The 12,201-nt window shown below is 42.6% G+C and overlaps 1 protein-coding gene across 2 annotated transcripts; it reads right to left on the reverse strand.

Annotated features, from left to right (window-relative positions):
* Window positions 1-828: 828 nt before the first annotated feature.
* On the reverse strand, window positions 829-11,105 carry crkl (CRK like proto-oncogene, adaptor protein). Of its 2 annotated transcripts, XM_085793629.1 has the most exons (4): window positions 10,526-11,065; window positions 9,828-10,137; window positions 8,602-9,079; window positions 829-3,228 (listed from the first exon to the last, which is right to left on the reverse strand). In XM_085793629.1, exons 2-4 carry the CDS (start codon window positions 10,133-10,135, stop codon window positions 3,094-3,096), a joined length of 921 nt encoding a protein of 306 aa, XP_085649755.1. In that variant the 5' UTR covers window positions 10,136-10,137; window positions 10,526-11,065; the 3' UTR covers window positions 829-3,093. The 2 variants fall into 2 exon arrangements, with proteins under 2 accessions (XP_085649755.1, XP_085649754.1); XM_085793628.1 differs by having other exon boundaries at window positions 9,828-11,105.
* Window positions 11,106-12,201: the final 1,096 nt, after the last annotated feature.

Raw genomic sequence — 12,201 nt, forward strand, 5'->3', positions numbered from 1 at the left:
TAGGACAAGATCTTTAGTGAAAGTTGTGAATTTAGCGTATGAACCTTCCCATTCTTTGTATGTTCCTGAACCCCCTACAGAAGTCCATAATGCAGTGCATCTTGTGTGTATTTACAATGGTACCTGATGGATGTATATGAGCAGGATTATTTCTCAACTGACACATCGGTGTGTGACTGACTGTTTGGTTGGAGGAGATGCATTATGATTCAACAACCGCTGCCCTGTGTGTGGTGTTCTACAGCAACAGAACATCCATTACAGGAAGATGCATGTATGACCGTAGGTAATGCACAGGGGAGCAGTTGCATAATCCATCATTTTCATATCTAATTCAATAAAGTCCCAGTGGAGGGTTCTGTTAATGGCTCCAATCCACTACAGCCCAGTTTTCTATCAGCACCTGCCTATGTATATGCCATCTAAGTGTTACTGACCACTTACAGTTGTTGTTAGATACATCACATGTTAAAGTTTGTAGACCCTGTTGGCTCCTACTTGTGTTATTATTTCTACCTGGTTTAAAATGTGCTGAACAAACAGTCATGTGATGCCATGTCCATCTGAAAGTTCGCCCTTGAAAACTTTTCCATTCCCCATCTCTAGGTCAGCTGACTTTCTTTTATTAGCACTTCATTAAAATTCATTAATTGCTTCCTTTCTCCTGGGCGCAGCCAGAATCAAAACTGGAGCTGTCAGAAATTAGAGCAAGAGCAACTCTCCTGTGCTCCAGATACACAACCTGTGACGCCACGCTGCTGCAAACACGTCCATGCCCACCCATCTGTGTTCAGGAGACAACAGGCACACAGAGGACACCGGAGCGACTTAAAGAAGTAGACGTAAATTTTATTTACTTGTTCTGTACATAAAGGGTCAATACCAGCACAGGTGTTAACCATGGGAAATATTAACACATGTAAATGGTATAAGAAAATAAAAGGCACAATTTTCAATTCGTAAGTAAAAGACAGGCTTTCCTAGAGTATGAGAAGAGAGCACAGTAATACTGTTAATGCCATTACAAAAACAACTCAGAAGCACAAGAAAAGCGAGTTTCACCTCAAGAAAGGAACTAACCAGGGCGTATTGCTTAATTAGTAGATTTCATTATGTTTCATGAGGAAAACCCACACTGGTGTGTTTGCACATACCAGGAGGGATTAAAATAAGAGAAACCTTTATTTAATAAGGAAATAAATGACATAAAGCAGCATTTGGCCAGGCAGAAGAACCATCTCCCCAGCCAAGAGGTCATGCACAGAGGCAACCAGCAGGCATTTTTCCCTTTTGTAAATGTCACCTTAGGTACTTTTGTTTAATAATAATATCACTCATTTTAACAAAAGAAATTGCTTGATTTTACTAGCTGACTACAAACCAACAAAATAAAAAATAAAATAAAAAAAATTGGGATACAACTAAAAGCTGCACAATATTACGCTGTACGTCTGAGCGTGGATCTGAACAGGGAGCACTAGGAGGGGAAACAAGAGAGCAAAATAGTTCATTTTTTACAGCAGAAATCTAGGGGTCAGCATTGTTTGCGCAACTGTTTAATCCTCAGCTCCCCCTGATCAAACAGAATTGGTTGCAGCACAGTATGAACAAAAGATGCTTTCCATCAGTCCAATAGAGACCGTTTGCATAAAAAGAGTCAAAAAATTGTGCACAGACCGAATAAAGCAGGTCAGATTCCTAAATTGACAGGAGTAACATTTCAGTCACAATAAAACATAAGGTTAGAGAGGGGATTGCATGCACTAAAAGATGCATTTATCTTACTCTCTGAAGAAGGCATTAATGGGATTCTCATTGGCTTGCTAAGACATTTCCTCCTTCCCTGACCTATGCCACTGAAAGTGGAGCTTCTCACCTCAGTGGAAAAAGCCTTTAGTCCGAGTGCCCACACTGCGTTTTTAGCTAGCCTTGTAGTCAAGATGCTCATGGGAAGTGCTGGCCAGGGCTACTGCCATTGCTATTTGACTTTTGGGAACCTGTTTTGAAGCTTGGCACTCCTACGCAAAAAAAGTTGAAATATATCTTCTAGTGCTTGGTGCTGTTGGCACTTAAACCTGCTAATCTCTAAGCAATGTCCTTTTAGTTCAAAAGAATGAGAAAGACAGTGAAGAGGTACCAAGTGTGCATGCAAAGTTACCCCTCACCCACCATTCATCTTCTCCATGTCATAAAAGAAAATTACACATAAAACTTTTGTTGATCATGTGGCACAAATAAGAAAAAAAAAGAAATCACATATGGCCGTGCCATGTCTTAAGATAAATAAGTCTTGTCAGCCAGACTTGGGATCATGGGATCTCTAATGTCAAGTTACAACCAAGCTCTTCCACAGACTCATCTCTTCTGTGTTACCCTGACTCCAGTCACACATCACATGCACATCAACGAACCGTCAACCTGAATACCTCATGGCCAATAAGAGTGTGTACATGCGTGTGCTTGTGTGATGGGTTAAGGTACAACAGTGACTTGATTGTTTGAAGAAATGACATTTGACCGGCTGGTTAACTCCTCATAGCCTCAGTGCTCTCTCCCAAGTCCATAGGGACGTTGCTTTTCCCTACTTCGTACAAATATCCTCACATCAACAAAACAAACGCACACCAACACTTTCTAAAGTCCCCAAGACTTCAAACAAATATTCAGAGAAATAAAAAAAACAAACAAAAAAACCCAGAAATGTTGTGACGTCATCTGGTAAGTATCTATCGTGAACACACATCCTCCTACACACACACTTATACATACACACACGCTCACTCACACACTCACACTGATGCCCAGTGATCTGGAAATGAAAAAGGACTCTAATGCAAAGACACTGCCCAGCCTGGAACCAAGACATGGGGAAGGGAAGTGGGAGAAGTGGGGTCAGGTTTTAGTTTGGATCCAATGTCCAAAGCTGTAAACAGTCAAAAAGCCTTGCAACGGTTGGCAACAACAGAGGGGTCGCTATCATGGTACAGCCCCAAGCAGGCAAGCACGTAACCATGGTGACACTGGCGGGAAAAGGTGGAGACAGCCAGCAGATTCAGGTACACATTGGTACTGGCGAAAGGTTCCAGTTGAAGGTCAGTCACTCTCATCCGGATTCTGGGGGTCTATGATTTTGACATGGGTGAATGGGAAGAGACCCCGCCGTCCGTTCACTTCTCCCTCCCACTGACCGCTGATGTTCATCCGTGTAACCTTGACGATATCCCCAACCTGAGGAACAAAGGACAGGAGGCTGAGTTATAGGAGGGGTTCATATTCAACGTTTTTAAATATCATATAATCCATACATTAATGTCAGCATGATGCACTCTGTGGCTTGGCTTTATGTCACATAAACGTTCCACACATTGGTGAAATATAACCATCATAAATATTTTTTATGTGGGTCTGAGATTCTGCTGGATGAGAAATTTTTAAAACCAACTATGAACCATGACATTGCAACATTTAAAGCCATTTAACTGAACCATCTTACAGTGTATGAGTCCATATACATTTTGTTTAGGTGGCTATGATGTGAAGTCAACCAGCCCATTCGAAAACCATTCAAGTATCACAATTTCTATTAAAGACGACTGAGTGCAGTAAGGGCACTACACCACTTTCTATAGTATAATCAATGAAGCAAAAAAGTTATGTAATGACTCAACAGTGAATCATCGTTTGCAAGCGTAGTAAAATGGCAAATGTAAAAAGTCAAAGAGTTAATTTGAATTTTAAGCTGGTGATTAACTGCTGCACCACACTGTTATTAAGAATCAACATTTTTCATAGCCTGAGGACATGACAAAAAGCACTTTGCACATGGCCAAGGTTTATTCTAAAACCTACGGCAGACAAAAGTAACAGTACACATGTACGTTTTCTTCACAGTCTTTTTTTTTTTTTTTAATTTCTCTCCTTGCGCATCACACTGAGGCTTAAACAGATGACAGAGGAGCACAGAGCTGTCGCTCAGATGGGTTTGTGACACTGACTGTGACCCCAATCTGTTAAAGCCATATGTTCTTTATCAGGATTAGAAGGGAAAGTCTCTACCATGAAAATCATGATTGAAAAGTGAATGGGAGGGCAGCATTCAACCCTTTAACTTCAGAGAGAGGCTTCAAGGACATCCAGTCCTAGGCATCATCTGTAACAGTAATCCTTTACGCCACTCTGGAATGACAAGAATGCTACTTAGCTGTAAAATCCTCTGTGAAATCTATACGTCAAAGGATTATTCATATATGTATGAAAAGACTTTACCTGATTCAGCCCTTTGAAAGAATAGATTATGATTCATTTTAAAAATAAAGATCTTTAAAGGTGGAAAAAGGCAAGCCCTTGAAATTTTCAACTTTCAATTTCCATAAAATGTTAATTTCCGACTGCTGGATCCGTATTCGTGACATTTTAAAAAGGTTTAACAAAGAAGTATCCATTCAGAAATGATTTTCTGTTTTGCATGCAGGCTTGTCAACCTTATGACCATGGAAACCTCAGGGTAAATAAAATTATAGCAAAGTCCTTGTAAAGAATAAAATCTATCTATTATAAAGGCAGAAATGAAAAGCAGACCAGCATTGTGCAATAAAGAGGAACTAAAATAGCCTAAATATCAGACTCTGAAATATAGAGGCCATAACCTGATTTCATTTGTTGGGGACTGCCTGTCTCTGAGGTAAATAAATAATGACTCAGAGCTTCTGCTTCTTGAACCCCAGAGGGTCCAAAATAGTCACAGTACAAAACTACAGGGTTTTTTGCTGTAAGCCATTAACTATTATGAGCCAAAGGCAGACACAGATAGAAAAGACAAGATGGGACGTGGTAAGGTATGCGTTTCCAGTGAAAAGCAAGTTTGAAAACGGCGAATCAAAAATACCACAGGAAATCCTAGGTTTCAGCCAGGTAGTTTTTCCCCCCAGTTAGGCTTTCTAGGGTTTCTGGTGGCTTTCTTGTCAGACTTCAGCTAATTACAACATTGAGTAGTCTCAATTTACAGCTGTGCACTCACTAAATGTTCCACAAACTTTCAAAAGACTGAAATAATGAAAGTGCTTGACTTCGAAATTAGTCGGGGAAGTAAGGTTTGTTTTTAGAAAGGAGGTTGTGGTATAGGAATTGAGGAACAAAGGCATCCCAGAAGAGTAGTAATTGTACCTGCACTACACTGACTGTATGAAAGAAAAACATACAGAGGTCTGAATTATCCATTTGTTTGTCTTCTGGGGATTATTAACACACCAGCCATGCAATGACAACTGTAGCAAATAAAACTAAATAGTCAGGCAAAAGGATTTATTTATCTAAACCGTGCGTTTGCAGGATCATCATCTGTCTGTCCATCTTTGAGCTGCACACTAAGCACTACAGCTTGCATCACTCTAGTTGGAGAGTGGCAAACTTATAGCCTTCATATTAACTTTTGTACCCACTGGAATTCACTAGAGGTAACTTGATAAATCAGCACAGTGTTCATTTCACACATACCAACAGCAGTTCCTGGTAAATCCTACAAATCCATTTGTTTATCCATATCATATACTGAACTTAGTTGAACCAGAGCAACACACAGCTGTAGATCAAGCTATATCATACTGCACTCAGCCATGAGTGCACTGCTTGATGGGTTGACTTGTATGAAGCCAATAGTGAGGTCAAAGAGAACAAAAAGCCACATCTCAACCGCCATCTTTGAGTCAACCCTACCAGTATTTTCACGCCGAGTTGAGAGGATATTTGTCTTTATAAGCAAAAACCCTCGAGATCCAAAACCTCCGTCTGTCCGGTTGTATATCTTCATCTCTTCAGAGCTGTTACAAGAGCACATACTTGAGTGCAGGTTTAGTGAAATATGGAAGTTCATAGAGAGAGTTTTCACAACAGTGGCACATATGAGGTGTGGTAATGTGGGTCTGAGAATGCTGCTGAAAAAAAAAGGCGACATGACTCAACCTATATTCTCTCGGCAGCTCTGCAGCAGCCGTGATCACTATCTGAGTGGACATCCTCATTTCCATTCAGCATTTTTTCTCACATGTTAAAAACAAGTTCTGGCTTTTTGCAAGAGCTGCAGCTGACCGAGTTAGGGCGTAGAAGCTAAAAATAAAACGAAATGAAAAAATAAAATGTTTTGCATTGACTGAGCCGCATCACTAATTCAATACAAAATGTCTGGGATGAGTCAAGCACATATCTTTCAGGCCAACTTAGGACAACATCAGGATTAACATGAGGTGTACATGAGCAACTGATGTGGAAATAATTCATATATTTATACATGTGACGCTGTATTTTGCACATTCTCTTTTCACAGCTAGACACATATTTACCCGGTGTTCAAGCCATTTAACTTGTGTTTCAACCATTCATTTAGTATGAGCCTGCAGTCTCCACTCAGCAGCTGTAACTTCACACACTTGACCGCTGCACTGCATGATCTAACAGGAAACAGGGCCAAATAAAGTTTTGTTTCACTTTCTGCTCTCACGTCCCCTCGCTTGACTGTTCATGTGTGTCCCTCTCCCTCCACTGCCCTTTCTGCCTCTATTTGTGGAGTTGGCTAAATTAACAAGTAATTATTTTTATGAAATTGAGGGTTTCGCCCCTCCTCACTGCAGCTGTCAAAATGAGATGATGAGCAGTGGAGGTTGCACACACCGGTCTGCTGACGATTCGTATTGACCCATTCAACGTGCGTGCATCACTGTCGGTCTGAATGAGGCATTAGGCATTTCCTTATTTAATTGTTGTTTTTTTTAAAAAGGGAATACACAGGAAAGAGTAGAGCAGAGACTAACATTGTTAGAGGGAACTATTCACCAGGTTCGCTCATGCTCCAAATTTACAACCTAATTTCTGTACAAGAGTCATGGTGACAAGTGTATCACCGTACCCAGCTGTGGCGGCCTAGATTAGTTCCTCCATCCACTGACGCACTGTGATGTCAGTGAATGGCAGCAGAGGTAAGCTAAGATACCCTTCATTTTCCATCTCTCCCTTGAGGGCATCACCGCAGCTCAGTCTGCTATCAGAGCAGAGCTTTTCAGAGAGACCCACTATAAATGTTAAGTGCATACTGAGCATTGCAATCACATGCTTCAACATGTTACCGCAGTCAAAGCAGATTTGTGTAAGCCCGGGTGAAGTGCTGAGAAATGCAATGCAGCTGTGAAATGCAACAGTGCAGCTGCCTGATTAGCAGCTAGCTGGTAAGCTAGCAGGGAGACTGAGCCTGAGCCACTAGGGGCCAGAGATGACCGGGAAAAATCGAGGATCAAACTGCCCAGTGAGGGAATTACAATCAAAAGTGGGCCCACTGACTCTTAATTTGCTTATTTCCAACAAAAAGGAAAATACAAATAAGTTAACATAGATACACGTACCATCCAGACCTCCAACATCTGCTGCCTTACCCAAACTACCACTTCTTGCCCAATCAGAAGCCAGAGAATCATTGTCCAACTACATCAACAACATCAGCATGTAGCACAATGCCAGTGGTCACAACAAGTTCAAGTCAACCAGACCAAGTCAACCACTTGTAATAACCTAACATGGGTGACATATAAAACAGCTTGCCTATCTGAGGCTTCACACCTCACACCCTGAAAATAAAGGGCAGCCAGAGACCAGAGCTGCTACTGCAAGAGCATAGGCTGAAATGTTAGAGCCTGGAGAAGAACCACAAGTTATCATGAGACTTTTTCACACTTAGACCAACAAGCCTGCTGTGGTAAGGCTGTAGGCAGTGCTGGTGTTTCCCCCCCCCATCCATTGTCATTACATGCAACTCACTCACTCCTGCACTGTCAATGCAGAACTCAAGTTATACATTACGAGAAGTTGTGCAGTACTAGAAATAGCCTGCTCTAGGTGATAAATGGAAAGTCAATTTTTTTGTTGTGTTCTTTCCGGGCTGTCCAAGTTGGAGACATTTCCAGGAAGTAAGTGAAATTGAAAGAATTGCTTCACCCCATTGTCTCTCTGCTTGGATAGCTTAGCCCATAAAAAGCATATTGCACATGAGTGTCAACGTGGTTCACATGCTTGACAAGCCTACATCTCTCCCACCAGAAGCCTGCCGTGTGATGATTTGAGGAACACAAAAATCTTCTGGCAGCCTCTGAGCCATCATCTAATCACTGCAGCAATGTGCTTACTGCATTCAAACACTTCTACACTACACAATGACAACAAATAGTTGACTTTAGGAATAAAAATTTGTATTAAATTATCCATTGCTTATTGTGTCTCCAACTGCAAATTATGAAAAGAATATGAGGTTGTGTAGCTTTAACCAGATAAACTGCTACAAGTTGTGTCTCCGCCGGTACTTCCTTGGCATGGACATTTACTGCGTGATATTGCAGTTCAAACAAAGTAATTTGTTTGAAAAGTAATAAAGTGCTGCTTCATTAACACACAGTGGTTCAGTGATGTGTTGCCTGTAAAACCTGATCTCCAGCTAAAGCAGCAGTTTATCAGAGCATGTTTTAAAACAGAGGTCAGAAGTTAGCGTGTTGCTCAGGAAGACATGTAGAGAACAGACACAGAATTTGAGATTAAATACTTCAGATAAAACACAGTTTACAATACCTCTAGAGCGAGAGCTGTCTTATCGTAGGCACAGGGCACTCGTCTCTGAATGGCCTTCGCCATGACTGGACCATTCTGCATGGACGGTAAAGGGGTGATAACTGCCCCAGGTGTGCCGGGGGGCAATGGTGAAGGTGTCTGGGGCTGAGCATAGGCGTGGACGAGGGCGTGGGAAGGCTCAGGGATCCCGTAGCTGTTGGAGTTGCGAGATGATCCATGGGAAGGCTGGCCAGGATGGGGCGATGGTCGTACCACTTTCTCTACGTAGGGCACGGGGATCATCCCCACACGCCCCTCTTTACTCTTGGCACTCCACCACTGCTCCTCAGGCTTCTCTAGGATGATAAGGATCTCCCCCTTCTTGAAGGGAAGATCCTCTGCATCGCTGCCTGTGAAGTCATATAGAGTCCGCACATACTCCAGGTTCTCCTCTGGGCCACCCATAGGCTGGATGGGACCACTCACTGTGCTTGGGTACCTTGGGAGATCACAGTAATGGAGGCAAAAGAGGGATATAATGTGATTATCAGATAAAAACAGAAAGAATGACTACAGAGAAACAGATGGACCTACTGTGTGTACTCTGATGGATTTTCCTGTAGTATCACATATTTGACTTGATTATTTTCAACAAAAGCTTTATATACAGCCAATTTCACATTAGTACAACTCTGACTTGCATGTGGCTCTCCAAGAAACCTTTCATAGGGACTTTTACTAATGTTGTATACAAGTGGGTGACAATAAGGCTCAAACATGAGCAATCATAATATGTGACAAGATGTTAAAATATAGAAGTATATGTGTGCACTGCACAACATGCACAATCAGTGCTATATATGAACAGTTATGTTAGGTTAAAGACATTGCTGTATGCAAACATTGCTAATAGAGTACATAAACCTACAAACCACAGACTTTACCAGCATCATGGCTGAAGACTGTTTATGCTTTATGCTTCCTGGTGCCTTTGGACAACACAGGGCCTCAGTGAATACAGTAAACCGACAGTGTGACTGTGACAATTCAATCACTAGGCAAACTGAGTGTGTCCAGAAATGACTGGGGTCTTAGGCTGAACGTGGGTTAGTACAGGTTGACCTAGATCACACAGTCTTTAATAGCAGTCTATAACAATAAAGCTCAGGAGGTTTGACATTTCATCAGGCTGTCATCTACAACAGTGTTGGTAAAGTGGAGGGGTGCTGGGTGGGTGACCTCCCTACCTGGGTGCTGGCTCTATCAGAGTGGTCGTGTCCAGGTAGTGGATTTTGTAGAACTCCAGGAGAGCGGGGAGGTGCTCAAACTCTTGGTCGCCTATCTTGAACCTCTTGCTGGGCAATGAGTTGATAATATAGTGAGACACTTTGGAGTTTTCAGACACTGACAGCACGTAGTCACCGGGGCAGGTCGACGAGTCTCGAACAAGGAACATGCCATGTCTCTGTCCTTGTAACCTATTCTGTGCCTCCTGTCGTGACACGGGTCCAAAATACCAGGCGGACCGATCAGACGAATCAAACCGCGCAGACATTGCTATTCAAAAAATAAATTAGTATCAGTTTACACAAAAGAAAAAAAAAAATACAAAAGAAGAGAATAAGTTAAAAGCTGTATGCGTGTTGGAGTTGGCCAATCGCTGCAAAATGTGAGGATTTGGAAGATGCAGGGCAGGGCATTCGTCACCCTGTGAGGTTTTTCGAGTGATTTCTGCACAAACGCCGCAGGCTCCGGAGACCTCTGATTTAAAACAACAAACAAAACAACCTGACGTCTTCACAGACAGGCTGCCACTGGCTTGGTCCAACTTTGGAGCATAATGTGGTTCCTGTGTTCAGCAGTCAACTGGCTGAGAGGTTGTTTGAGCGGCCAGAAGAGAGATGGGAAAAAAATTGGATAAATAAAAAAAACAAAAACAACTTACAAACATCGACGGAGGCCCAAAGCAACAAATGATCAATGAAGCTTCCCTTTTTCGTTCCGCCTTCCGAGAAAACACCAGGCTTCTCTTCTAATAATTTATCTCCTCAGTGTCAGTTCAGAGAACGGAAAAGGTGGCCTCAGTTTTTCATCTGATATATCCTCATGTCTGCAGAAAAAAGGGGGTTGCCAGACACCGCGGGTAGCAAACGAAGTGATTACTTGTTATCTTCTTGATCTTACGGCAAGGCACACGTCATGGAAGAGCGTTTTTGAATCCCTTTCGTGAGTCGGGGCAGACTTTTGAGGCAGCACAGCAAAAAAATGGCGGCCCGCAACACGTCTTCACACAAAAAATTATTTCACAGCAGCGGCTCGTCTCCTGCGCGTGCATCTCAGGAGCCCGTACGTTACACCGGAGCTCTCGCGTGCATTCCCCCCGACCGCTCACGAGGGATAAGCGGCTTAAAAGATGCGATATTTTCTACTTTCCACTTATTTCTGCTCGTCCCCCCCTCACCCGAGCCACCAGAAGTGCGAGTACGAGACCGAAAAATGGCGACGAGAGGGCAGGTCCCGCTTTCTATCTGCACGTCACTGACGCCTGGAGGAGGGGGGGTGGGAGGAGGAGGAAAGGGGCTGGGCGGGTGACGAGGACGCGGCCCCGCCACCACCACCACCACCACCACCACCGCCTCCACCTCCCACCCCGGTGCAGACAGCAAGGTGTCAATCATGTTTCCATGACACAGCTGGAGAACATTTTGATATGACAAACTACAGCCGTGTGACGCCGAGTCAAAATACGTTACAGGCCCATTCAGAAGAGCACCCCCACCCGGTGTTGTGTTGTTACCCTGCTGTTCTGTCCTAGTTTTCATTGTTGTGACTTTTTCTTCTGAAGCAATGTGTGGATGCAACTTGACATGACATAGGCTACTACAATTATTATGATGGAATCTACATCAACCCTCAAATTATATTTTGTTTTACATCCACATATTTTATGTCCCAACCAGAATAAGTACTAATTTGTGTGATTGCTGATGACAATTTTGCAATCAATCTCTGTAATATAGCCTAATATCACATGGATTGAAGACAGACAAAAAAATAAACAATAAACATGTCCAATTAATATTAATCTGTTATGTATATGAGGATTTCTTTCTCTTTTGTGTTATGTCTGTGGTTTACTGTGGCTTTGTGTAAGGCTGTTGTTTAAACAGTACAGTAGGCTATATTTGCTCAGTCAACGGCTATTTAGTACCACCACCAGTAAAAAGTTTTTTACATATTTCCCTATTTTCATTTCCTGTGCTTCCCAACTTCCCCCTCCATTCAATCTCATAATAAGTATTATCTGGCACAGAACTGTGACACATCGATTTGGAGCTCCCCAAACCTACCCAACCCACAACACAATATGCTGAAAGGGAGAGAGTGAATTTAAATGCAGCGGACAGTGCCACCAAAGGAGCCTTAATAAAGAGCAACACAAACAAAAGATTGCGTCAGAAAAACACAGACTGCCATGACGAGCCGTCTGATGCGGCAGGACCACGTCTTGCTCACTGATGGCAGTTAGATATATAAAGCGGTAGTTGTGTTTTCTCTGGTTATTGGAAGTTTTGGGTGACCATGCCTCAAGAGGCTGCAGCTGGCACAGAGCTGCTCTCA

This window comes from Trachurus japonicus, chromosome 12 (assembly GCF_045865225.1).
Source record: "Trachurus japonicus isolate A0001 chromosome 12, Traja_1.0".
NCBI classification, from domain to species: Eukaryota; Metazoa; Chordata; class Actinopteri; order Carangiformes; family Carangidae; genus Trachurus; species Trachurus japonicus.